At 38.6% G+C, this 27,136-nt stretch overlaps 1 protein-coding gene across 3 annotated transcripts; it reads left to right on the top strand.

Annotated features, from left to right (window-relative positions):
• Nucleotides 1–309: 309 nt before the first annotated feature.
• On the top strand, nucleotides 310–26,432 carry mfhas1 (multifunctional ROCO family signaling regulator 1). 3 transcript variants are annotated; one of them, XM_059526234.1, is made up of 3 exons: nucleotides 371–3,716; nucleotides 25,621–26,008; nucleotides 26,191–26,432. In XM_059526234.1, the coding sequence occupies exons 1-2, from the start codon at nucleotides 869–871 to the stop codon at nucleotides 25,755–25,757; spliced, it is 2,985 nt and encodes a 994-aa protein (XP_059382217.1). In that variant the 5' UTR covers nucleotides 371–868; the 3' UTR covers nucleotides 25,758–26,008; nucleotides 26,191–26,432. The 3 variants fall into 3 exon arrangements, with proteins under 3 accessions (XP_059382218.1, XP_059382217.1, XP_059382215.1); XM_059526232.1 differs by having other exon boundaries at nucleotides 26,094–26,432; XM_059526235.1 differs by lacking the exons at nucleotides 25,621–26,008; nucleotides 26,191–26,432 and adding an exon at nucleotides 3,836–4,212 and having other exon boundaries at nucleotides 310–3,716.
• The last annotated feature ends 704 nt before the right edge of the window (nucleotides 26,433–27,136 follow it).

The raw sequence follows: 27,136 nt of genomic DNA, 5'->3' as shown, positions 1-27,136 counted from the left end.
TCAACAAGGAGACAGGCGGACGAATTGGAATGAATTTGATTTTTGTTTCTCTTATGTATTTTGTATTTGATTCCAGGTCGTTTGTACAAAGACTAAATTCCCTTTCATATCATAGTCAAACAGGATTCAGCTGTCTGTCTTCATGTGATGTTTTGGAAGAAAGCTATTATTTACATTTTGGTCGGCGCACAGTGTTATGAAGTTAAATGGTGTTAGTTAAACCGAAACTATAGAAACGAAGTTACTTTCACATGTATCTTCTCTGAACGCGATGCTACTAGACAAGCGCTGTTAATACGCGACGCGTGCTTCGTCACCACCCAACTGACCAATCAAGGCTTTTGTTTATGCGAGCGTTGCGTCGCCGGCGCGTAGAGAAGGTGGGGCTTTGACGCAGTGCTGCTCCTGTGAACATTCACTGCTGGCTGCATGCGCAGAGAATAGGCGGAGACACACGAGGAAAGACCACAGCAGCCGCCACTGCCCTTCTTTCATTCCAACTCACTGGATATGTCTTAGATTTTTCTCTCTCAATGTGGCATCAAAGGACGCGCTGGCGGAATTGCCAGCCTCGCGCACTGGGCTGATGCGAGTTTTAATGCGCGCGTGTGGTTTTTATCCTGCGGTCGATAGCGCAGATAAAGAGGATGCGTGAAAGAACGCAGCCCAGCCCTGTTTTCCTGAATGCGATTGAACGGAACTGCATATTTTCGGATAAAGATGAAATCGGCATTGTCTAAATGTTGGTTTCATCCGGATTTTTGGGCGGAGTACACGAATCGATGAAGCAAGTTAAAGCGACACTATGCTGCCGAAGTGATTGATCACTGTGCTCAATGAGAACAAGGAGGAGCACGGCTTCGATACGATGGCTGAGGAGAATAACCTGAAGACAGCTAGATTATGGAGGGATGCTGCTTTGCGCTCCAGGAAGCTGAGGAGCAATCTGAGACAGCTGACTCTCAGCACCAAAAACTGCCAGGAAATTACATTACCCGAGGACATAAAGGAGATCGAGGTCCTCAATCTGGGCAACAACTCCCTTCAAGAGCTTCCAGAGGGACTGGGCTCAACCCTAACCAGACTTCGCATCCTCATTCTTCGAAGGAACAAGTTCGCAACAGTCCCCACTGCAGTATTTCAACTTAGTCAGCTGGTTGAATTAGATATCAGTCACAACTGCTTGAACCACTTTTCAGAAGATATTGATCTTCTCAAGGGGCTTAAAAAGTTGTGCATCTGTCATAACAAAATCCAAGACCTGCCAACTCAGATTGGGACTTTGCAAAGTCTGGAGGAGCTTGACATCAGCTTCAATGAGCTGCATGACTTCCCCAGGACCTTTTCACAACTCAGGAAGCTCAGAACGCTCGATGTGGATCATAACAAGCTACAGCGTTTCCCTTCTGAAATACTTGCCCTTACTGATCTGGAGGAGCTTGACTGCTCTGGAAATAAACTAGAAGGTCTTCCGGGAAACATCATGATGCTCCAATCTATTAAAATCTTGTGGCTCAGCAGCACTCACCTCTCGTTTTTGCCTGAAACATTTTGTGAGCTGCAGAACTTGGAGAGCCTGATGCTTGATAATAATTTCCTCACCAGCCTGCCGCAGTCGTTTGGGAAACTGCAGAAACTGAAAATGCTCAATCTCTCCTCAAATTTTTATGAACATTTTCCTCAGGTTATCATCAAACTCACCAGTTTGGAGGAGTTGTATTTAAGCCGGAATAAACTGACATTCCTCCCTGAGGAGATAGGACAGCTGTGCAATCTTGCTAATTTGTGGTTGGACAATAATAGCATAACGTTTCTCCCTGACTCTATTGTAGAGCTAGGGAGATTGGAAGAGCTGGTTTTACAGGGTAACCAAATTGCCATCCTCCCAGACAATTTTGGAAAACTTGCCAAAGTCAACATCTGGAAGGTGAAGGATAATCCTCTCATTCAGCCTCCGTATGAAGTGTGCATGAAGGGGATCCCCTACATAGCTGCCTATCAGAAGGAGCTTGCACATTCCCAGCCTGCTGTAAAACCCAGGCTTAAACTGGTTTTGATGGGCCAGAGAAATGCAGGAAAAACCACACTCAGGCAGTGCATTGCCAACAAACCGTCAGATGCCAAGATGGCAATTGGATGTAGGGGTATTGACGTGACAAACTGGGTAGCGGATGCAGATCGGAGTCTTACATTCATTGTATATGATTTATCTGGTAAGCAGAACTATGATCTTATCAAACCCTTTTTCTTGTCTCCTGGAGCACTTTATGTTTTGGTGGTGAATCTGAATTTGTATACATCAAAGAGCTTCTATTCCCATGTTGGCAGTTTCCTCCACCTGCTCAGTGCTAAGGTGCCACACGCAGTTGTGTGCATTGTAGGCACCCACAGTGACTTATGTGAAGAGGTTGAGGCTGAAGAAAAGTGCCTGGATATTCACAGACAGATTTCGCTTCAGGAAAAAACGGACACTGAATGCCTACAAGTGCTTGCCCTGCAGGTTGACGAAGCCCTTGAGCAAGGTTATGATGTTCGGACTTCTAGCCCCCATGTTCTGTTTTATGGGGTCACAGATAAAAACTTACAACGTAAAAAGTCTCAGTTGCAATACATGCTCAACAATCGACTACAAATCCTCTCTCCGGTGATTTGCGTCAGCTGCATGGTGGCTCAAAGAAACATCCAGCATTTGAAAGAGAAGCTCATGTCTGTCGCAGATCACAGGGAGATTTTCCCCAATCTTCACAGAGTCCTGCCAAAGTCATGGCAGATGCTTGAGGAACTGCATTTTAAGCCACAGGATTTATGGCTTTCCTGGTGGGATTCGGCCCGGTTTGGCCTTCAGGCTGGGCTGACGGAGGACCGCCTGCAAAGCGCGCTCTCGTACCTACATGAGAGCGGTAAACTTTTGTACTTTGAAGACAGCTTGGCGTTGAAGGAATACGTCTTCCACAATCTACCCCGGTTTATCGCCATCTTGAATGTGTTGTTTCAGAGAGACCTCGCTGCAATGCTTGAGAAACTACAGGCTGAAGGAGACGATGGAGATGGCGTCAGGTCTATGGAGATGCACGGCCACGTGGAGGGGTTTCTGTTGCACGGTTTGCTGCCATCAAATGTGATTCGATTGCTGCTTAAGCCCCTGGTCCAGACACAGAAGGACTTGCACCTGATCATGGAACTGCTGGAAAAGATGGGCGTCTGCTACTGTGTCAACAAACCTCGCAGCAAGCCGCTTAATGGGGCCACCGTCTGGTATAAATTTCCCAGTCAGGTCAGCAATGAGGAGCCCCATCCTGAGGTGTCGGCCAGCGGGGGCTCGTCGATCCCTGGTCAGTTCTTCTCAGTTGAGCAGCTGCAGATTGAATACAGGTTTCCTTTCTCCACCCCTCTTGGACTTTTTGCACGTTATAGCGTGCAAATAAACAGCCACGTGGTGCAACGGTCTGATGGAAAGCATCATATCTTTGCCTATCGGGGTAAAGTGCCTGTGATGGTGAGTTACCGGCCCTCAAGGAGCAGATTGCAGCCTGAGACCCTCTCCATTTCCAGCCATGCATCCTTGCCAAATATCTGGACAGCTTGGCAAGCGATTATTCCCTTAGTGGAAGAGTTCAATGTTCTTCTGCAGGAATGGCCTGGCCTTCACTACTCTGTGCATGTCCTGTGTTCCAAGTGCCTGAAGAGAGGATCCCCCAATCCACATTCCTTTCCAGGTTAGTGTTCTGAGCCTTTCCAGGTCTTGTTTCTAACTAGTTTATGACCATATTTTTTATTGCCACTACATTTCTGCATTAATACTAAGGAATATTTCACTCAAAAATTAAAATTGCAGATTGTTCCAGACTTGTATGACTTAGTGTCTTCTGCAGAACACAAAAGAGGATATTCTGAAGATTGTTTTCTTGAATTTGCCCATAAAATTAGTTAGAAGAACCCAATCAACTTTAGACTCCGCTCACGTTTTTAAATGGACAAAAAAGTTCAGATATTCTTTCTTGTGCCACAGAATAAATAAATACATACAGGTTTGGAATGACCTGCTGAGGGTGAGTAAATGATGACAGAGTTAAATTTTTTTGGAGTGAACTATTGCTTCAAAATAATTCAGAATGGGGTGTTATGATGGAAAACAAGCTGTTAACTAGATATGTTCATTAATTTATAGTTTAGAGTCTTATTAAAATGTTTTAGTTTTACACTGATAACAGTAATAAATCTATTAGGCATGTATTTCAGAACAAATAAAAAGTAGCATTGATTCTGCAGTGATGAATAAGGTAATCTTTGCAATGCTGGCACTATGGAGGCGTATGTCTGTTTATTGCCAAGCAAACACTGATACAATAAAGGATGAATCAGCGTGAAATGAAGTCATTTTGGGATGGATCTAGGCTAAACAAAGAATGAGCATGGCTGGCCATAACAAGAGAGGGGGGTGGTCTCACTGGGTTTAAAGCCACACCTAGAAACACAAATTAGCTTGAGCTGTGTGCTCTGCTGCTGAGAACACAGACTCGCACATCCACAGCAGTGGAGAGGGTCACCATGGTAACATCATATGCCTTTCTTCATGGGATGCAGATTAGGTGCAGCAGCCACTGACATATATAGTAACCTAGATTCCGGTATATTTAAAAAAATTATATAGAAAATAAAAAGAATGCTTTTTATAAATGTGTAAATATTCTTAGGGGTCTTGTATTCTGTAGTTTTGCACCTACTTAGATTTAGGTGGCATTATTGTTTTGGCATCATGTTCATGTGTCTGTAGACAATTTGGGGTTATTAAGTGTAATTACAAAATATTGCACAAATATGTATAGGTTAGGTTCTCCTAGGCCTTGGTGTCTTTTCCGTCTTTATTTATGAAGGCGTCACAAAGCTCCTAAGTTCCTGAAAGTGTAAAACGTTGGCGTGAATTCTTTCTGGGAAACTACAGTTATTCTTAGCTCTAAGGAGCTCGATGAGTGATATTTATGTATGTCATAATTTGTTGTGTTTATATCCAGTGTTGAAATAGGCACATTTTGAGTGTTATTTTAAAGATTAAGCTGGCTTATGTTAGAGATATACCTCATTGAACACACCATGCTCATTTTTGCCAAATATCAGTCAAAGACAGCATTAGCTCAAGCTAATGTAATGAGGCCCAGTTTCATATATGTCATTGCATTCTAATGGTTTCACACCTCCTGGAAAAGAAACCTGTTTTATTATAACACAAAGTAAAATGACTCAATGAAATATGCAGTCACTTAAAGTGTCTGATTCTGAATATCACTGCATTAAATAAAAGGTCTTACCAATTGAAACATTTAAACAAATGATGCTCAACCTTTTCTCAGAAATAATTAAAACAAATTTGAAACTTTTTCTGATAACCTTTAATATTACCTTTTTAATTTTGAACAGCATATCTGTTGTTTTTCATGAAATGTTTGTGCTATATTTCGTTACAAAATATGCTACATGATTTTTTATTATATACCGTATTTTCCGGACTATAAGTCACACTTTTTTTCAAAGTTTGGCTGGTCCTGCGACTTATAGTCAGGTGCGACTTATTTATCAAAATTAATTTGACATGAACCAAGAGAAATGAACCAAGTGAAAATATTACCATTTACAGCCGCGAGAGGGCGCTCTTTGTTGCTCTGTGCTCCTGTAGTCTACACTGAGCAGCATATAGCGCCCTCTCGCGGATGTAAATGGTAATGTTTTCTCTTGGTGCTTGGTTCTAAATAAATGCGACTTATATATGTTTTTTTCCTTGTCATGAAGTATTTTTGGACTGATGCAACTTATACTCAGGTGCGACTTATAGTCCGAAAAATACGGTAATGTGACAGTCAAAAGTTTAGCCTAAATGTCCAAGTATGTTTTGGGCCCATTGTATTTTAAAATGATCAATGCATGACAGTACTATATCGTTTGTGCATTACATTGTGCTTATTCTGAAAAGGTTTCAAGTTATGATTTATTGTTGCTAAATAGTGGTGCTGTCATTAAGAAAAAAAAAATTAAAAAAAATATATATATATATTTTTTTTTTTATTAATTGGAAATAATCGCGATTAAGGTTAATGTGAAATCTGACATGCATGCTTTAATATGATATGATACAGGCTACAGCGTGCGACACCATATTTGTGTGTGCAATTGAAGTGCACGAGCTACGAGCACAGTATAACAGTATAACATCTCATATGTCTGCAGTTCAATGTTGTTTTACTGAAGCTGTCTTGTTACCTTTACCGTTTAACTAGCACCTGTCGCTAATGTGAAGCGGAGTGCTTGCTGAAAATCTCCTGTTTGATGTTAAATTCAATTAAAAGTTCAATTAAAGTTTATTTGTATAGCACTTTCTACGATAAAAATCATTACAAAGCAACTTTAACGTTTTACCGGGAAATCCGGTAAAATAGACCAGACACTATAGCCCATTAGGTAATGTTTTAATCTTCTAATGAAAGAATTAGATTTGTATATTGTTTAAATAGCTGAGCAGGATGTCCTCTTAGGCTTGACAGCTTGTTTCCTGAAGTCACATGATGAGACAGGTTCAGGTGGGGCGATTCCTGACTCACAATAGTTCTTAATATTAGCTCACTAAGATGTAAGGGCCCTGCGCCATGGTAAAGACCTGTTTAGCCTGCTTCTAATGAGTGCATTAGTTTGTAAGTACCCATTGTTATTGAAGGCTGGATTAGTTGAGCTCATTAATGTTCATAGATATCGACTGCAGGCTGTATTTATGGTGTTTATGCCAATCTGTTACTTTTTTTTTTTTAACCATATACAGGCCTCTAGAGAAACAGAACAACAAGTTTAGCAGCAAGGTTTTTTGATCCTACCAAATTTAGGCATGATATTTTTGGCTCATGCATGTTGATTTAGTGTTGAAGCTCCACTCTCTGAAAGACTAAACATAGTGTGATGCTCACAGGCAGTTCTCTTTTACTTCGGAGTTCAGAGACCCAAAACCATTTTCTTTTTGGACTCACCCCGATATCTATCTATCTATCTGTCTGTCTGTCTGTCTGTCTGTCTGTCTGTCTGTCTGTCTGTCTGTCTGTCTGTCTGTCTGTCTGTCTGTCGGTCGGTCGGTCGGTCGTTCATTCTATCCTTCTTCTCTATATTCCTTTAAGGCATTTGACATTTTCAGAATTTTTGAACAAGGATCACCTGTCAATCAAGCTCCCTGCGAAGAATCAAATAATTTCTTTGAATTTCATTGGTGTCCCTACCTTAAATGCAATTCTGTATTTTGTTTGTACCTCAATTCAGTTGAAATGAAGGCTTTCTATCTCTAGTTTCTGAGAGCTTGTTTGGCTGTTGATAATATGTCATCTCAAACAGCAGACTGGAAAGAAAAGCTTGGTGGACGTGTTTTGCAGGTGATGTGAGTTTGTTGAATTGAACTTACCCCTATTATCTAATCTCATTGACTCCTTATTTAATGAAGACGTTTACACATTTGGGTGCACCTTTTTTTTTATGTGATAACTGATAACCATGTCTCTATTAATACAAGCTGGTTCATGAAATAGCAGATTGGTCCTCTGCATCCTTTTAAGTCCAAAGAAATGAAATTGAGGAAATTACTTTTGACAGTTGACAGTTGGCTTGTTACATCCATTTGGCATCTTCAGACAGAGTTAGAAAATTGAGGAAAAATCTGGCATAACCTGTTTGACAGTGAATTCAATTGAGATGGCATTAGGTACAGTAGCTTGTCTGACCTATTTAGAAACTGAGCCAACTGATACTGATATTTAGTCGTTTGGCTCTTGGACTTGGTGTTAGAAATAAGAGCCCGGTTGTTCCCTGAGCTAAATTCAGTCACTGCTCATCAGAGCTGGCCGAAGCCCTGCACTGTCAGCACACTGTACTTAAGTCACAAAAGTCTGCCTGAGTCAACTGCCATGGACTTGTATATATGACCGTACATGTGTTGTTGGTGGAGTGTGTCACTGTGGTGCCAGAAAGTATCCATCCTGTCGGCGGCTGGGGCGGCAAGTCTTCTTAGCAACGTTTCTGAGCAAAACCTTGCCCATCACCTTTTCAAATGACCTCAGCTTAATGGGAACCTTGCTAGTATTTTGAGATATTTTAGACGCCACTTTCAGGGCTGGTGACAGACTAATGAGGGCATTTCTGTACAGCACAGTTTAAATGAAAGGTTTTTCAATATTGCAATGAGAACGTTTTGAGTTATAAGCTCACTCTCCCAGATTTGGTGTATTTGATAGATGGAATAAGATAATTGATGTTTCTAGGGATGTATGGATATTAAAAGTCTGCTCAATAATACAATGATAACTGATAAATGGCTTGTTTTTTTTTTACTAGGCTATTTCTTATTTTAATTTCTTATTTTAATAGCTTTAGATGCTATTTTAATAATAAAACAACATTTATAAATTATTTAAATATTTGAGATATTTAAAATTTAAATATAAATATATTAAGACTTTACAGTAAGGCTGTCACGCTGTCTGGTCTCTGTTTCCCTGGGTGTCCACTAGTGGTCTCACTTCCCCATAGGCACCTCACTGTAGGCACTACAATTCCCACAAAGCCTTATCCCTTCATCACAGTAATTACACTCTTGTTAATTGCACTCAGGTGTCTTCACTTGATAGTCATTACCCTGCCTATATTAACCGGTCTTTTCTGGTTGTCTTCATGGAGTCCTTTCCTTCCGTCACCCAGTTTCCTCGCATTCCGAGTTTCTAGGTTCTGTTCCTTTTCCTGTTTGTTTGTTTGGATGGATTTTTGGTTTTGAACCCTGCATGTTGGATTCGGAGTTGGATTACCCAAATAAACCCACACTGCGTTTGGATCTCTCGTCTCCTGCGTTTCTCTGGGTTCCGAGCGTAACAAAGGCTCTATTTGTTTTTAATGTTACTTAACTACATTAGTTAACATGATCTAACAATGAAAAATACTTCTAAAGCGTTTAAGTTTTATCTGTTAATATTAATTGATGGATATGAGCTAACATGAACTACTCTAAAAAAAAAGATACAACATTTGCAACCATGTTTAAAATAATATTTTAAAATAATATTTTGGATAAATAAAATAAAGCAATTTAAGAAAATATAAGATTATTTTACGATTGGCTGATAATTATGTGTTATTTAATCAGTTGTTATAGTCTTTTAAAAATAACTTTTTAAATATAACTTCATCCTATTTGTTGTACATAAGAACTACATTTAGAGAGCCATTGTTCATTAACTGGCCATGGTAAGAAATAATCTATTTACAGGCTTTTCCCCCTTTTTAGATGAGCTGTCTTCAAGATGTAGTCTGCTGAAATGCTTTCCCTGTCTGTTTGGGTACTCCGGGTCAGTCTGATTCCTCCTGTAATCTCCTTAATGGAATTGACAGGATTGCCCCATGAGTGAAAGGGAACCTTAAGGACTGGCAATTAAGTCAAGGCAGAGTTGGTTAAGTAATCACATGCTGAACGCTTACAACTAATTGTCAGAGTATTCGGTGACACAGAGTAGCGAGTAAGTTCATATGGCGTCATATCATAAAGAAATCAGATTTACGCCGGTTATTTGAAACTACCCTCAGGATAAGAGCTGTTCCCAGACGACTTATGAAAGTGTTTTACCTCAGAGGTGTAACATGACAGAACCTGTACCAAGATTAAACATTATGTCTTTAGAACAAGAAGGACTAATGCATGTCATAAAACACTAAAGATAAGACCGAATGGAGGAGATGGATGAGTTATGATCCAGACGTGGCGGTTGGAACGTATATGTGGCCTAGTCATTCGGGGTCAACAGGAGGTTTGGGTGTTTGCAAGTATAGTTCCGATATGTAAAAACCTGCTTCCCTCTATTCTTGCACTGGACCTCCGGAAATTCTGCCTGTGTAAACATTCTGCTGTCGGAATTCTGGGAAATGAAGCTGATTTAGAGATTCAGTAATGCTCAGCTGCCACGTCTTTCTTTGGGTTTCCTTGATTTTTATCTGCTCTCACGATGACTTTGGCCGTATCACAAAGGCAGTTTTATCTCTTCCCATTGAGAAGTTTAGAGCGGGAAAATGAAGGGCTGTCTGTAAAACATTAAGTCCATTTGAAAGATGATTTGACAAGTTTTAATTGTTCTATATTCACATTTTTTTTATTCCTTGTATTTAGGTCACATCTCACAGGCGGGAAATATGGCGATCATATCTAAAAGTGGAACTGGAAACCTGGGGGTGGTTTTGCAATAATAGATTGGCTCAAATATCAGTGTCACGTGAGAGTGAAAGTGATGCGTCTCTCGTTGCTATTCTGTGCAACTAATGATCTCAGATGTCTGTGTTTCATGGAAAGATTGCTGTAATTTTGTTTAAAATAGCTGGTTACGACAATCTCAGGCTGCCGTTCTGGCTCAAGAAGAGTGTGTGAGCTGTGTGTTTGACCTCATGCCCTCCATCTGTATGATTTCATGTTTGTTTTGCGTGTTTCAGCCTGAAACCTTGTATTCCCGAGCACCGGAATAATCTGGTGCTGACAATCCTGTTATGTCACTGCGTTCCCTAGAGGTCTACATTGTAAGCCTGCAGAATTATCCATGTGACCTGTGCAGGGCTGGATGAGTAGAAGGGTTTGTAATACACGCGTCTTCTCTTTTAATGTTGTCATCACATGAGTCGCATCAGCAGATCGAGCTGCGTCAGTCATCAGGGGTTGAGTTGATGGAAATGAAATTTTACGCACATTCTAAGTCTTGAATAATTGAATTGTTAATGATTGTTCCTCACAAAAACATTTATTGAAACTTTAGATCCATGACATCCAGTTCAATGTGCATCTAATGGCGCTTTTCCATTACCAGTACCAGCTCGACTCGACTCAGCTCGCTTTTCGCTCCGTTTTCCATTGCAGATAGTACCTCCACAATAGTACCTGGTTGTCATAGTGACACTGCAGGAAACTGCCGTGACGTAATCTTCTACGCGACACACACCCGGTACCCACACACACAGGACAATGGAGGAAATCGAGTGCATGTTGTTTTTGATCCTCGGGATGTGGCTGTTTCTCACAGCAAGAAGACAAACGTTGTTTCAGGAGAGGCTGAGGGCAGCAAAACGAAACTGCTGAAAAAAACAGGAGTGTAATGATGACGCAGTGAATAGTGACGATTCTCTCTGACCAATCAGCAGTCTGCTGTGTTTTCACGTCACATTATAGTATCGCCTCAGCTCGCCTCAGCTCGCCTCAGCTCGCTTGGAACCTCGCCGGAGGTGGTACGGAAAAAAGTACCTGGAAGCCGGTACAGGTACAACTTTTACACAGTGGAAAACCAAACAGAGCCGAGGCGAGCTGGTACTGTGTAGTGGAAAAGTGCCATAATAAACCGAGCCAGGCAAAAAAAAGGATCATTGCCATTAGAGATGAGAAGTGCATTAGAGAATATTTTGCAACTGTATTTGTTACAATCAGATACTTTATATATATATATATATATATGTGTGTGTGTGTGTGTACAGTCGTGGCCAAAAGTTGAGAATTACATAAATATTAGTTTTCAAAAAGTTTGCTGCTACACTGCTTTTAGATCTTTGTTTCAGTTGTTTCTGTGATGTACTGAAATATAATTACAAGCACTTCATTCGTTTTAAAGGCTTTTATTGACAATTACATGACATTTTTGCAAAGAGTCAGTATTTGCAGTGTTGGCCCTTCTTTTTCAAGACCTCTGCAATTTGACTGGGCATGCTCTCAATTAACTTCTGGGCCAAATCCTGACTGATAGCAACCCATTCTTTCATAATCACTTCTTGGAGTTTGTCAGAATTAGTGGGTTTTTGTTTGTCCACCCGCCTCTTGAGGATTGACCAGAAGTTCTCAATGGGATTAAGATCTGGGGAGTTTCCAGGCCATGGACCCAAAATTTCAACATTTTAGTCCCCGAGCCACTTAGTTATCACTTTTGCCTTATGGCACGGTGCTCCATCGTGCTGGAAAATGCATTGTTCTTCACCAAACTGTTGTTGGATTGTTGGAAGAAGTTGCTGTTGGAGGGTGTTTTGGTACCATTCTTTATTCATGGCTGTGTTTTTGGGCAGAATTGTGAGTGAGCCCACTCCCTTGGATGAGAAGCAACCACACACATGAATGGTGTCAGGATGCTTTACTGTTGGCATGACACAGGACTGATGGTAGCGCTCACCTTTTCTTCTCCGGACAAGCCTTTTTCCAGATGCCCCAAACAATCGGAAAGGGGCTTCATCGGAGAATATGACTTTGCCCCAGTCCTCAGCAGTCCATTCACTATACTTTCTGCAGAAGATCAATCTGTCCCTGATGTTTTTTTTGGAGAGAAGTGGCTTCTTTGCTGCCCTTCTTGACACCAAGCCATCTTCCAAAAGTCTTGGCCTCACTGTGCGTGCAGATGCGCTCACACCTGCCTGCTGCCATTCCTGAGCAAGCTCTGCACTGGTGGCACTCCGATCCCGCAGCTGAATCCTCTTTAGGAGACTATCCTGGCGCTTGCTGGACTTTCTTGGACGCCCTGTAGCCTTCTTTACAAGAATTGAACCTCTTTCCTTGAAGTTCTTGATGATCCTATAAATTGTTGATTTAGGTGCAATCTTAGTAGCCACAATATCCTTGCCTGTGAAGCCATTTTTATGCAACGCAATGATGGCTGCACGCGTTTCTTTGCAGGTCACCATGGTTAACAATGGAAGAACAATGATTTCAAGCATCACTCTCCTTTTAACATGTCAAGTCTGCCATTCTAACCCAATCAGCCTGACATAATGATCTCCAGCCTTGTGCTCGTCAACATTCTCATTTGAGTTAACAAGACGATTACTGAAATGATCTCAGCAGGTCCTTTAATGACAGCAATGAAATGCAGCGGAATTTTTTTTTTTTCGGATTAAGTTAATTTTCATGGCAAAGAAGGACTATGCAATTCATCTTCATAACATTCTGGAGGATATGCAAATTGCTATTATAAAAACTTAAGCAACAACTTTTCCAATTTACAATATTTATGTAATTCTCAAAACTTTTGGCCACGACTGTATGTGTATGTGTGTGTGTATATGTTTTTTTGTTTTTATTTATCAGTATGTAATTATGCATTCTAACTTTTTGCATTTAGATTCCTTTGTCAGTTTCTAACACTCACTTAAAGTTAATCTGTAAAACACCAATCATTTAAAAACACTTTTAAATTTAATAAATCACATAGGACTGATTATCCAATTTCCATAATTGCATAATTGTTTTATGTTTTTCTTATAATTTTGTGATCCCTAAATTCATTTGTAGCAGTTTAGTATTTAACGACAGGTTTTAGTGCTTTATTTATTTATTTATTTATTTATTTTTGTTTACTTGGACACAATTGTATGCAAACTGTAACATGTAGTTATATGTAAAATATATTATTTCAGTTTGTATGTCTTTTATTATTATTATTATTTAAAATCTATTTATACAAAGTCGTTTAGAATTTTGGCCATTTATCAGTTATCAGCCAAAACACAAAAAAACAATTATCGGCTCATTAGCATCTACCAAAATTTTAATATTGGTGCTTTCCTTATTATAATGCTTTTTGCACTATATGTACTATTGAAAATCTCAAATATTTTAAATGCGTAGCATGTTAATACCATGATCTTCTTTGAAATACCTTTCAAATACCATGGTATATGAATATGGTTATTATATAGTACCATGAAATGTGTCAAAGTATGAAATATATCAAAACCTGATCATCTCTTAGATTAAAATGAATGTTGAATGATCATGCCACTTAGATAAAACAGAAGTGCACAACCTTCCTTTTTTTTCTGGTATTGTTTTGTCATCACATCTTCATGATTCACTAGACGTATGCTTGGTGCAAGTCAGCATGGCATTGTGACAGTGCAGAAAGCCTTGACAAGATTCAGATCTGTTCACATCAGCGTTCACACTGTGAAAGCAGGATTAGATAGCAGCTATCACCCGCGTCTTGTTTCCATCTCTGTTTCTGTGCTGTGCATGCTCTATGCTAGTCAGATATTTACATGTTTCTTTTAGCCTCAGCTTATTTTAGCCCTGATCTTATCTCTGCCTGCAGGCCTCATCAGATTCTGCTCTGCATCAGTTTAAATAGCACTGCAACCTAAAATATATAACTTCTGAGTTTGTACTAGTCAGAAAACAGCATTTATTGCAACTCCAGTCTTATTGATTTGTGCAATTTGTGCAACGCGGAATTAATGTTGCACACTTCATTTGTTGATTGCGTAACGGCTGAACTGCCAGCTGCAGCGTGTTTAAAGTGGACAGATCTGTCCATACGGATGAAGTCTTCCAGCCCTGACCTTTTGGCAGTAAAAACAGCATGAACTTCCTCCAAAGGAAGAGATGCTGCTATTCCTGGAAGCCAGTATTCAAGGCTGTTCTGCGGTCAAGAATGATCTTGTAAGACTTAAGAGTTACGGTTAGGGCAAGCATAACGTTCTCATACTTGATTTTATGTTTATGTCTGCATGGGTGGAATAATTGATGCCTTGTTTATAAATATGTCTAATCATTCTGCATTGCTGAGAACTGGTTTAAATTTATGATCACAGCAGGATCAGTGTTGATCTGCTTCACACTTTTACTTGAATGTGTTAGGCATACATGATTACTAATGCACTGTGAAGTAAACCTGGGACAAATGGAAGATTTGCATTAATAAATAATGTATAATTTACCAGCCTTTTATTTGGTTGTGGCTTTGTCTTCCAGAATGGTGACTTTTTTTAATTTTGACTGTTTGTTGAATTCTTTATTAAAGAAAAATGTGTTTGTCTGTTATTTTTTTAAGCAACTTTTGGTGTACATGAATACATTTATTAGTACAAAAGGTGTTTTAAAAAGTAAGGAAATTAATACTTGGAAAATAATACCACTATTCAGCATAAATGCATTAAACTGTGAATATTTGGAAGTTATGGTATCTATAATGTTATAATGATTGCTATTTTGAATAAATGCTGTTACTTTGCATTTTTTATTAATAAAACATTCCTGAAAAAATTTATCATAGTTTGTATCACTAACTGACCCATACTCAGAATTCGTGCTCTGCATTTAACCCATCCAAAGTACACACACACACACCGTCAACACACACACTGAGCAGTGGGCAGCCATTTATGCTGCGGTGCCCGGGGAGCAGTTGGGGGTTCGGTGCCTTGCCCAAGGGCACCTAAGTCGTGTTATTGCCGGCCCAAGACTCGAACCCACAACCCTAGGGTCAGGAGTTAAACTCTCTAACCACTAGGCCACGACTTCCCACAAAAAAACTAAACCTTTAAAAATAAAAGTATATGTTTCAGAATATTTAAGTTCATTCACAAAGCATCCTGCTCCTCACAGCTGCTGCTGAATTTCAAAAGCTCTTGTTCTCTAAAATCGATACAAATTCAACTGAGCATGATTGGCGTAATGTGTCAGCCTCAGCTAGCACATACTGATGGCAGCTTGGTGGATGGCCATAATGCGTGTTGGGCCGGCAGTGATCTCATTACGGACCAGATGTGAGCATCTGTCTCGAGCCAGTCAGATGGCAGACCAAGCTTACAGCAGCCTTTTATTAACAAGATACAGATAGGTAGCGATGCTAGTTCTTCTCAACTTTTACATAATTGATGATAATGTTCTTCAGCTGTCTTGAATACAAAACATTTCACATATGGCTTCTTACAGCTTGGAAATCTTTAAGACACTGCAGCACACTGCTTGACCTTTAACCAAGCCTCTTTGCCGTGTGCTGCAGATATAATTAGGTGTTTGCCCTCTTCCAGTGCCTATGTTTAATTCAAATCCACTCATAGTGCTGAGAGTTATATATAATGAATCTCTAGTTTAGCAGGGAATAGTGACAAAGCATCCTGTTTGAGAACTGTCTTACAGTTCTAGATTCACTTCATGGAATTGAATCATATTTCTGTTTAATTTTATTTCAGCTTTATTTCAATGAATGAAAATGATTTTCAGTAGTTTTACGGGGTAAAAACCCGAACTCTGTGTGTGTTTTATAGGGCAGTATGATTTCCGTGATGTGGAAAACATGGATGAACGGAATATAAATTACTATATGACCTGGAATGTCATGGAATGTGCCAAATTTTGGATGGATACATCAAAGTAGTACAATTAAATCAAAACACGATATAGAGTAGTTTTTGTGAAAATTATCTGCAAAAACACCATTTAAATAGAAATCCTATGAGTGTGTGAAAGAATGGTGCAGACACACGGTTTCATTCCCAACACCTACTGAAGTATTTCAGCCTCTGCCGCCTCAGTATATGAGTACATGAACATATAAACAATCTCTAAGACTGCTCTGAGAGTCACTTCATTAGCATTTTTTTTTTTTGTAAAACTATTGTCATATCATACAAACAGAAAACAAATGGTCTTCACAGCAACCTGTCAAAATAAAAGTTCGGTTTAACTTGAAGAAACAGTGACGGAAATATTACTTATTATTAAAACATTATTTTTAAATGAATATTTACCAATAAATTAATAATAATGTATCGGAATTTATTCATCAGATAAATGTAAATACACAGCACAATAGCCTATTTATGGAAAAACATGTATCAATTAATTAGAGATGCTTTTGATTATTCATATTTATTGAGATAACAAAAAAAAAAAGATTTCATAGGGTGTTAAAAATGTTTTTCTGTTTTTACTTTAAGAAAATTGACGTTTAGTAGTGTTATTTTCATGATTTTAATTATTAGACATGCTTTTTTAGACAAACCCAGAAGAATTAAAATGGAAAACATGGAATTTCAGAGGGCCATAGTTTTACGTATCACTCAGATGGTCACGTCTTATTTAAGTGGGCGGTGAGACTGCAAGCTGTCGAGACTGCACACAGCCCAACACTGAGCACTTGCAATCTACATAATGTTAACAATCTAGTTCTGTTTCATCATTTGTGTCTGGCTTAAAGTGAAGCCCTGATCTTTAGTTACAGTATTGTTTGACATTGTGTTACTTTAATGGATGTCTCTGTGTGGGGTTCACAGCAAAGGGAGAATAAAGAGTGCAATGAATTATGTAGAAACACCTGGAATGGGATCAAAAAGGCATCGGAATAAGATTTGTGTTTGTTGAAGAGGATATATGAATTGTACTCAAGAAATGTTTACAAATTCCTTAGTCCTTACTCAAGTCTGAGAATGGCCATTTGTGTGGATATAATCCGATTTTGGTAGTGTTACCAAGAGACAGTGATATGGATTTGTCATGATTCCTTCCCTGATTTCCCCTCATTGTCTGCAGTGAATGAAGTTGGATGGTGCTGATTTTGAGTCATTTTCCATTTCCAGTCACGATTTGTCTCCCATGTCAGTCCTTCCATACACATCCAATGACTGTTGTTATGCTTCCGTCTCACTAAGGAGTCCGTTGTGTTTTAAGACCCATGAAAATGAGAAGTTGGCAGTTTTTAGGTACTAGTTCTAGAGCATTTTGTCTTCTGATTTTGCAGATGAATGTTATACAGATTCATAAACAATTATATTTGAACAGCGTGTTAAAGGAACAGTCATCATTTACTCCAAACCTGTATGATTTTTCATTTTTCCAGGGAAAGTTCCACAGAGGGATAACATCAGTGAATTGAGTTGTTCAAAGATCCAGGTCAAAATAATGATTTGTTCACAAATCAGATATCGCTGCTTCTTTTGTGAACTTTTTGCACTTTAAATGACTGATGAATTTTTGGTTGAACTGTCCCTTTAACTTGTTTTTTGTTGAGTGTATGTTAGAAATCTCTAACTTAGAGTGGTCCACCCTTTAGTTAATGATCGTGTTCATTTTGCTGTGTTTGATTCGACTGTTGACTTTAATACATCACTGTCGCTCTTCTTTATTTGATTCTTAATGGCCGTGAACAGACCTTTGATTTCAGGGCTATTCAGTGACAGATTTCTTAAAGCACTGAGCATATGTTTAAGTGGGGTTCGCTTTTAACCTCAGCCGTTTGGCTTTTTCAGCAGAGCAGACAGCTGCATGGAAATCTCATCAGGACACTCGGCACTGACTGAGACATCTGAATCCAGACGGCTGTTAAGCTCTGGCCACGTGCCGATGAATGCATGCACATGTGACGTGTTTGTTTACATCACTGTTTATTATTATATTACTGTAGTACAGTTTTATTGTTTATTAGGTTTGATGTAGAGGGGAAAGGAGGATTCATATTTAGTTTTGTTTTTGACATTTTTATTAACTGAATAAGGCCTAAGAGACAAAACGATGTTTTTTCTTTCATGTGCAAAATAAAAAGTACTGAATTTTGAGTGCAATTCTTTTTTTAAATAATTGGCCAATTTTATTCATGGTTATGGGATAATAGGAGATAAACAGTGTTTGATGAATGTTCAGAATCCAAAATATTTAAATGCTTATTGTGATGGATATGTTTTCTATGAAAATGGCAGCAGTTATTCATCAAATGATGACCAAAAAAAATGCATTATAACCATGTGTATACTTGTATGTGTGTGTTTATCTATCTATCTATCTATCTATCTATCTATCTATCTATCTATCTATCTATCTATCTATCTATCTATCTATCTATCTATCTATCTATCTATCTATCTATATTTCTATATCTATATATACACACACACACACACACACACACACACACACACGTTTGATTTTGGTTGTATACTAGCATATGAAACATGTCATTTAAAATACATTAATGTTAATTATAATGAAGTTCAAATAACATAAATCAAAGTGCCGTTTTTGCAGGAATTGTAAACAGGTGCAAAAAATAATATCCATTAAAAGTTTGTTGAGCCAATAGGAATGAAAAATTTTCCAAACGTTTTCTAAATGAACTTAATAAAATAAGGCTACATACAAATGTAACTATTTGAATAGCTGAAACAGTAGTATAAGCTGTTTTGGGAGAAGGGGGAAAAAAGATGGGCTGTCGGACATGGGCTGGGATAGGGCCTGAGTGTCTCGGGCCAGGGTTGGGTTAGGGCGTAAATTTGAGGCCCGTGCAGGGCTCTAATTTGCTGTTCCATTATGACTTCATTCTTAGAGGGAAACGTCTTTTTCAAGTATATTTCTGTGTAAGCATAAGCTGTGTGTGTGCATGGGTATGATCCTGATTCACTCACTGACACGCTTTGTGCTTTATCACTCAGAGTGATAATCCTCCGTCCGAGTCACCGGCCTTGAGTGGCTGCTCACGTCTCATCCTTCTGCTGTTCACTCTACAGTCTTGCCTGATCACTGTTTACCGTCCGCCACACTGAGCGAGAGGTCAAACGGTGGGAAATGAGTGATGCATACCACCATATGTGGTGCAGAAAGACGGTTGCAGCAAATTGTCAGTTTTCCCAGTCTTGAAACCCGCTGGGCATTTTTGTGCATCAAACATAGGTTAAAAAAATTATTTACGGCACAGTTTTGTTTTGTTGTGAATGATTCAGTAAATCAAGCTGAAATTCAGCTTGACAAGCGCTATGTCAGCTACACGCTGTTAATTCCGGAGGCAGTTTGTTTTGGCAGTACCTTTATGAATCCACATCCTCTGGACACTAGAGAAAAAGATGAAGCATTTCAGGATGTCTTTGACCCAGATTTCAGACTTCGCAAAGGGCTTCGGAGCGAGTCACAGCATGAATGCGTTAAAGATAAAACAGCTTTAGAAAATATCTGGAATGCGACAGTAGGGCTAGACAAGTGCTTGTCTTTTGTGTGTGTGTTTTGTTGTTGGAATGTGTTTAATTCAAGATGTGACAGACATACAGCTCATTGCATGCTTTAGTCTTATAAAAATAACATGCATCCTTTATACCGATCTGTATTAACCAAAATTGTCATCATGAATCACAAACCTTTTTTTTTGTTTAAATGTGCAAAAATTGTTTTGGAGTCAATCGTGAAATCAGACACTGGTATGTCTCTGACACAAATATTTGCATATTTCCCTTTGACAGTGTTCTTCATATTGTTTTAGTTATTGAGAGTTAGTGATAGAGTATGGTTGACTGTTAATAGAAAATTCGGAGCACAAAAGATGAAGATTGTGCCATTGGAATGCAAGATCTTGAGTATGAGCAGTAGACTGTAGGAGTGAAGTCAAAGCCAGACATGCCGTGTAGCAACAGTGGGCTTTGTTATGGAGATGAGTCTCATTGTTTCATTCTCTTTGCTGCTTCCTGTCCCAGCGAGTACAGGATGTTTAAACTGCAGTGTGCCCTTGTGCAAGTGTGTTTATAGATTCAGTGTTTCTAGATTTATTGTGTAGCTAACTAATTCTTTCTAGGTTCAAATTTTTGTCCTCCCTGCCTTCAGGCATAGGACAGGTTTACCTCCCGGTAAAGAGTGTGTGAGTTGTGTGTAAAAGGATTAGGCCTCCCATTTCATTATTGAAAAGCCTTGGCCTTTCTCAAGGTGTTGGGTGGCAGTGTTTCACCTGTTACTGTTAATGTAAGAGCAGAGGTGAGTGTTTTTATTGATAGCTTACATTAGAAGGCATTTCGGTAGGGACAAAGAGATGCCTTTCAAGGAAAGGGTTACTTCCCAATATACATACAAATTTAAACAAATTGCTATATATTTCATTAGTTGTTACACTTCTTTCTCAAGCAGTGAAAGTAGAATTAGTCCATTCACTGTCATTCTGCAGCCTGGCTCTCATTAAAAAGTAATAATTGTGGACTGAAGCGAGTCAGCTGACCTGACCATGACATGACGGCAACATTGTTACCATGAATGTTTGGTGTTTAAAATTCCCTCAAGCCTGCAAAGTTGATCTCAAGATCTCAAATAGCTAACCAGATATATGACCTCTAAACCACGTTTAGAAAGTGTCAAGGCTCTGAGGGAAGTCTAATGGGTCATGGGGGTGGAGGGAACCCCTACAGTGCAATTATGTGGCCTGCAGTCTCACCACTGATCTACCTGACCTGTTTTCATTACTTATTAACTCTTTCTATCAAGAGGAACTTCAGCTGATCATTTAGAGATGTTTCAAAATGTTGTTAACATGCACAGGAGAGATAAGAATAAAATAAAATTCCCCAAATAAGAGATGTAAGCATTAGGGGTGTAACGGTACGTGTATTCGTACCGGACCGTTTCGGTACAGGGCTTTCGGTACGGTGCACGTGTGTACCGAATGACCGAATGCAATATTTTGTGCGTGGAACATAGGTACATTTTCGTGTTTCCAAACGAACATATTAAGTGGCGGAAGTCTCTGCGTTCAGTGCAAATCCCGCCCTGCAGCTGATTCTAAGGCCGGTGACACACTGGCTGCGTGGCGTGAGCGTGGCGTTTCTGCTGCGTGTCAGTTGCGTGACGGCTGCCTCACGTTTTCTGTGTCTTTACACACCAGAATCGTGCCTGACGCGGTGCTGGCGCACTGCTGGCGCACTGCTGCTACTGTAGGTGACATAGAGGGAGACCGCCGACAGACCAGGATCTTGTCTTCACGACAACGATATCTATACTTCATGTTGAGCATAAATATAAAGCCTACTGATAAAGGACACCTTCAACGGTATTGACGGCAAAATAGACTATGTTTGACAGGTGCAATATACCAGTGTGTCACCGGCCTAAGGTTTTCAAAAGGCATCACGCGAGTGTGAACATCACTACAACTAGGAAAAAAACGATTGTAATTCAAACGCAGCTCTCGTCGGCATTTAAACAGACCTTTGCTCTTAATTCCGATCGGTCCAACACAATAACGAAATCTGAGCAGGTCTAAAAACTGGAACTGTTGATGCTGCACTTTACACTCTGGAAAAGTTATATATTTTTTTAAATATGAGCAGGCCTACAAGCTGGGATTGGTAATGCTGCACTGTAATCATAGTTATTTATTTATATTTTTCATTATATTTTATTATATGATATTGGTTTGAGACTGAGAGTATTTTATTTAGTGGAGAACTTTGCAGCAGTATTTTATTTCTTATTCTTTTTTTATTTTATATATATTTTATTAAAAAGTATTAAAAAAAGTGTAAACAAATTGTTAAAAAAAGTGTATAGTAATAAAAAACCTGCAGTTTAATGTTTGCATTTCTTTCCCTTACTGTACCGAAAATGAACCGAAACGTGACTTTAAAACCGAGGTACATACCGAACCGTGATTTTTGCGTACCGTTACACCCCTAGTAAGCATAAGATATTATCTCTCATACTTCTACTGTTTTAGTTATTCATTGTAACCTGACATTTACAACCCATTTTACTTCCACGATTAAATGTATTTTGTATGTATTTAAATGTATGTAAATGTATTTTGAAACAGGCTGTTTCATGAGCAAAATGGATGGTGTTTATTTAATAGATTGATTAGATTGTGAAAATGGAGTGTTACATCAAAAATGGAAATTATTTAGCTGATTTTTTAAGGAGAAGAGAAATAAAGGTACAAAAGCTGTCACTTTGGCGGTACCTTTTCAAGAGGTACATGTTTGTACCTAAGGGTACAAACCCTTACATATTAGTACTTAAAGTGTACATATTAGAACCTAATAGGCACAAAAGTGTACCTTTTAAAAAGGTTCTTCTGCCCCAGGGACAGCTTTTGTACCATTGTTTCTGAGAGTATTTTCTGTAGAAGCACAAGAATGATAAAGCAGTTACACACGTAATGTTATAAACTAAGCAAAGTCTTATTTTTTACATTTAATGTCTCTTTATGATACTACATTATACTTTGGGTTTTATCACCTTGGCAGTGAATACAAAGTTCTGTCATGAAACTCTAGATGGTGCAGGTCAATAGGTTGTAACTTCATTCTCAATCTGATAAAATCATTTTATTATTCACATGTCGCAGCTGATTGGTTTCTTTTCACATCAGCAGTCAATGAGCTGCTCAACATTCAAATACTCGGCAAGCGCTTGCTGTCGCATTTGCAGCACATTTCAGAAACCCTCCTCCTTCCCCAGCTCCACCTGTATAGATTTGCTATAGGGTCATTTCATATATGTTATATGGGGGTAATTTCATGTATGTTATATGTGCAGCAGGAGTATTTCCTATGTCTGTGGATACTAGCAGATCTATTCTGCTACGATCAAACACATAAATATTGAGATTGTCATGACAGAAATAACAGAGAACTGTAGACTTTAAGGAAGAATGAAGAAGTATCTTGTGTCCCATATACTCGTAATGAAAAAAAAAGGTCTGCAGAAGTCATTGTTCACTGCACACTGTTCACATTGTTCACTTTTATAGCTCATCATAGTTCATGCCCATTTTGTTTTATCCATAAGCCTGCTAGCAATTCTTGCTTACTAGATCTTGTTGTACAATGGTATTGACTTGAAGGTTTTGCTGGGAGTGCAGTTTACCTTTTAAGGACCTGATAATGCACCTCAGAGAGCAAGAACAAAAAGACAAAAAAACTATTGTGATGCAGAAATGGAGAGTCTGGCAGAGGAACAAACAGTCCTGAGTACAGAAAAGTACCTGGAAATGTTATTGAGGCCAAAAGTAAAAAAAAAAGAAGAAGAAGATTCTTAAGTTTTAATGCCAGAAATTACTGTGTTCCAATACACATTAGCAGAATATGAGCCGGACATGGAAGGAGCAAATAACAAAGAATGAATCAGCAAGAACCTTTATTCTGTACAATTCCCATAAAGGAACTGCTGACTAATTTCCTAATCTCTGTCTACAATAAATAAATGAATAATCAAAAACAAGACCTTTCATAATCACTGTGTGTGAACTGTTTGCTAATCTCACATTACTCTGGTTACTAGCTTATAGGCCTTGTTTTGGCCTTCACCTTTCAGCTGAGTGACTAAGTTCAGGCTAGTGGAATTCCTCTTTTATTTAGAATGAAGGAGAGCAGAAAATCAATAGAGCTAATGGTGTAAGTGCTGTACGAGGCGGGCCACTGTAATGTGATGCCATTATGTGAATAGTTACATTAAAATACACAATTACAAGTTTTCACTGGAAAATTTCATATTTACAAAGTATCGTTGTTTCAAAGTGAATTTAAAATCACATGGAAGCGGATGACTGCAGTCTATAATCTTTCGGTCTGACACATGATGTAATTCTTTGTCTTCCTGCGGTTTGTCTGATCCCCCTTAAGTACTCAAAACATGCCCATTTGCTTACTGACCTGCACACTGGAATCCTTCATTACAGGTCTCTATTTATAGACATGGACGGCTCTCCTATCAATTCAGGCTGCTTAGGCTGGACTTAACATGCTTATTTTAGTACCATAGATGTTAAGAGATTTTAGCACCATCAGGTTTTGCGTCCTGAAGACGAACTGTCTCCATAATCTACTTCATAAAGGCATACAGATGCTGGTACTGGTTCTTCAGAGGATCAGTGAGTTTTACATGGTAAATAGAATAAACTTTAATATGTTTAGCCCTTATTGTAAGCTACTGTGTAAGGTGATTTATTGTGGACAGCAAAAGTTCTTACACATCCATATAAAAGCTTGTTAAACAGCACCACCCTGTGGAAGATTTGGAAGGCGCTCCTTGAGAACATTTGAGAAAATTTGAATATGAAAGGAATACTTTATATAAGGATGGAAATAATAATAAACAATAAAGATTTGTGTCGATCATTCAGAATCTACTCACTATTGGCAAAAGGATAGCTTTGCGTGAGTTTCATATGCAAAAATCGTACAAGACAAAGGGCTTTAATGAGAGGAAGAACTAAAATCCCATGAATAATTGTCAATGCCACACACACACAGACATATATATATATATATATATATATATATATTTTTTTTTTTTTTTTTTTTTAAGAGCTCTTTTCACTAGGAATGCCATAATTTAAAAAAAAGGTGAAATAATGTGTGCTGGTGGCTTCAGCTGTGATGTCCATATTTTATCTTATTTTTAATGAGTCAGTCAAAAATATTCATGATGAAAAGAAGTATATAAAATGTATAATTGATCTTACAATGTGCAAAGGAGTGGAAACGTTCAAATATTCCATTGAACATCAAAGAACTTGAATACGTTTTCAATAAATATGCTTTTTTCACAAAATCTGTGATTTTCTGTCACTCTTTGGATTTAGTCAAATATGAGGGTCATGTTTGCTTTTTATTCTGTCCTTAGCCATAATTATAACCTTGAAATCAAGATTAGTTCCAAAATAATGATTTCAGAATCAATCATGCATGTGCAATCTGACTGAAATTTAAACAAATAGTTGTAATCTGGCTCTGATATGAATCATGTCTTTATGGTAGATTTTCTGGTGATTGTTGAATAATACTAGACTTCTTCACCTGGTTGTCAAAAGCAAAATTCCACTAAATGCATATAATAACTTGAGAGAAAGTGACATGCTAGAAAAACAAACAGGCACCTCAAAATTAGTAAAAATAAAAACGAGGGTTGGATTTAATTCAGTAAGTATGATGCAAGGCGGTGTTATTATCAAGTGATTCTGTAATTTTGAAATTAAAAAATAATTTTGGTGCGCCAGTTATTTTAAATTCTGGTGGCCTGTTAAATCTCCTGTAAGATGTTACATTGTGTAAACTACTTGATCTTTTTTGTTGGCATTCTAGGTGAGCTGTTAACCCAGCCCCGACCTGAGGGACTCACTGAGATCATCTGCCCCAAGAATGGCTCGGAGCGGGTCAACGTGGCACTAGTTTACCCTCCAACCCCAACTGTGGTCAGCCCCAGTCATAAATCACATTGACTTGACTTACCTGCCTGTGAATGGCCTCCACAAACCACTGCACCTCTTTTCCCTATATCTTATATCAGACATGTATACACAAGTCTATGTGTGTTTGTGTGTGTGCAAAAGTCTGCACCCTGCTTTCTTGTTGCCTCTGTCCTTCATCCCACATCTGAGGGTTGATGGACCACCAGATACCCGACACGTGCAAAGAAGGTTCATAATAGAAGCTTGCCATTGGAGGCCATCATATCAGGACATACTTACAGGTATAATATTTTGAAGCTACATGAAATTTGATGGATCTGTTATGCGAGATCTCCAGCTTCTGTTTTGTTCTCCTCTTTTTTCCAGGTGTTCAGCTCTGACTGCCAACACACGATAACCTGAAAGTATTAGAAACTGTTGCACTGACATCCTGGTTTTTTTTTTCTTCTATGTACACCTAAAGCTTTTTCAGTCACCCTGAGCCTTCCACGATGATTTAAGCCTTTCAGTTCAACGTGAGATCGGACGTTTCTCTTCAAGTTCTTGGAAGTTCCCATTTGTTGCATCTTGTGCTGCTGGGGGCCGAGTGGTTAAGCTGACAGAGAATGGAAGCGAAAGGACACTGTTTCCCCTCAGACATAAGACAGACTTTGATTAGCGAGGTTAGATGTTAGACTGATGCTTGAAATGATGTTGTATTTTAAATGCATGGATAAATGCACTAGCCCAGGCCTCTTGAGAGGTTTAATCTCATCAAACATAAAAGGACAATTGTTGGGCATAAATCTTTGACATCTATTTATTGGTTTTCTGCTAACAGACAGACACACTGTGTTCATATTGTATAGAGATATGCAGACATTTCAAATTATTTTATTGCAGCCAAAGATATAAAAATGTTTTGCAGAACCACTGACACAAGCTTCTATCTATCTATCTATCTATCTATCTATCTATCTATCTATCTATCTATCTATCTATCGTTTTATCGTTCTTATCGTCCCTTATTTCAGTCTATGCATAATTCTGTACCCACATACACTTGTGCTTATACAGATAATCATACTCCATAGCATGAGGGATATTATTTTAAGCACGCAAATACAAATATCAGCCACCTGGAAGATTGTCACATTGTTTCTTGCACATGTTCACACTTTCCTATAAGATACAGTTTTGGATACATATGAGCAGTAATATTGATGTACAGTCACGTATGGACAGAAATGGTACAAGTATAATAATTCAGCCAAGGATGTTTTCACTCTTGAGGTGAACTGTGTAAGCATATCTGCTTAGCTGTAAAGTTATTTGATAGATATGTAATACGTGCTCTTTAAAAGCGGTGTCTGAATCATATATTGTACATAAAAAGTGCACATTTAGGACAAAAGAAGCAAGACTTTTTT

This window comes from Carassius carassius, chromosome 36, assembly GCF_963082965.1.
Source record: "Carassius carassius chromosome 36, fCarCar2.1, whole genome shotgun sequence".
NCBI lineage: Eukaryota > Metazoa > Chordata > Actinopteri > Cypriniformes > Cyprinidae > Carassius > Carassius carassius.
Note: the sequence above shows the minus strand (reverse complement) of the source record. Positions and strands in the feature narration are given on the sequence as shown.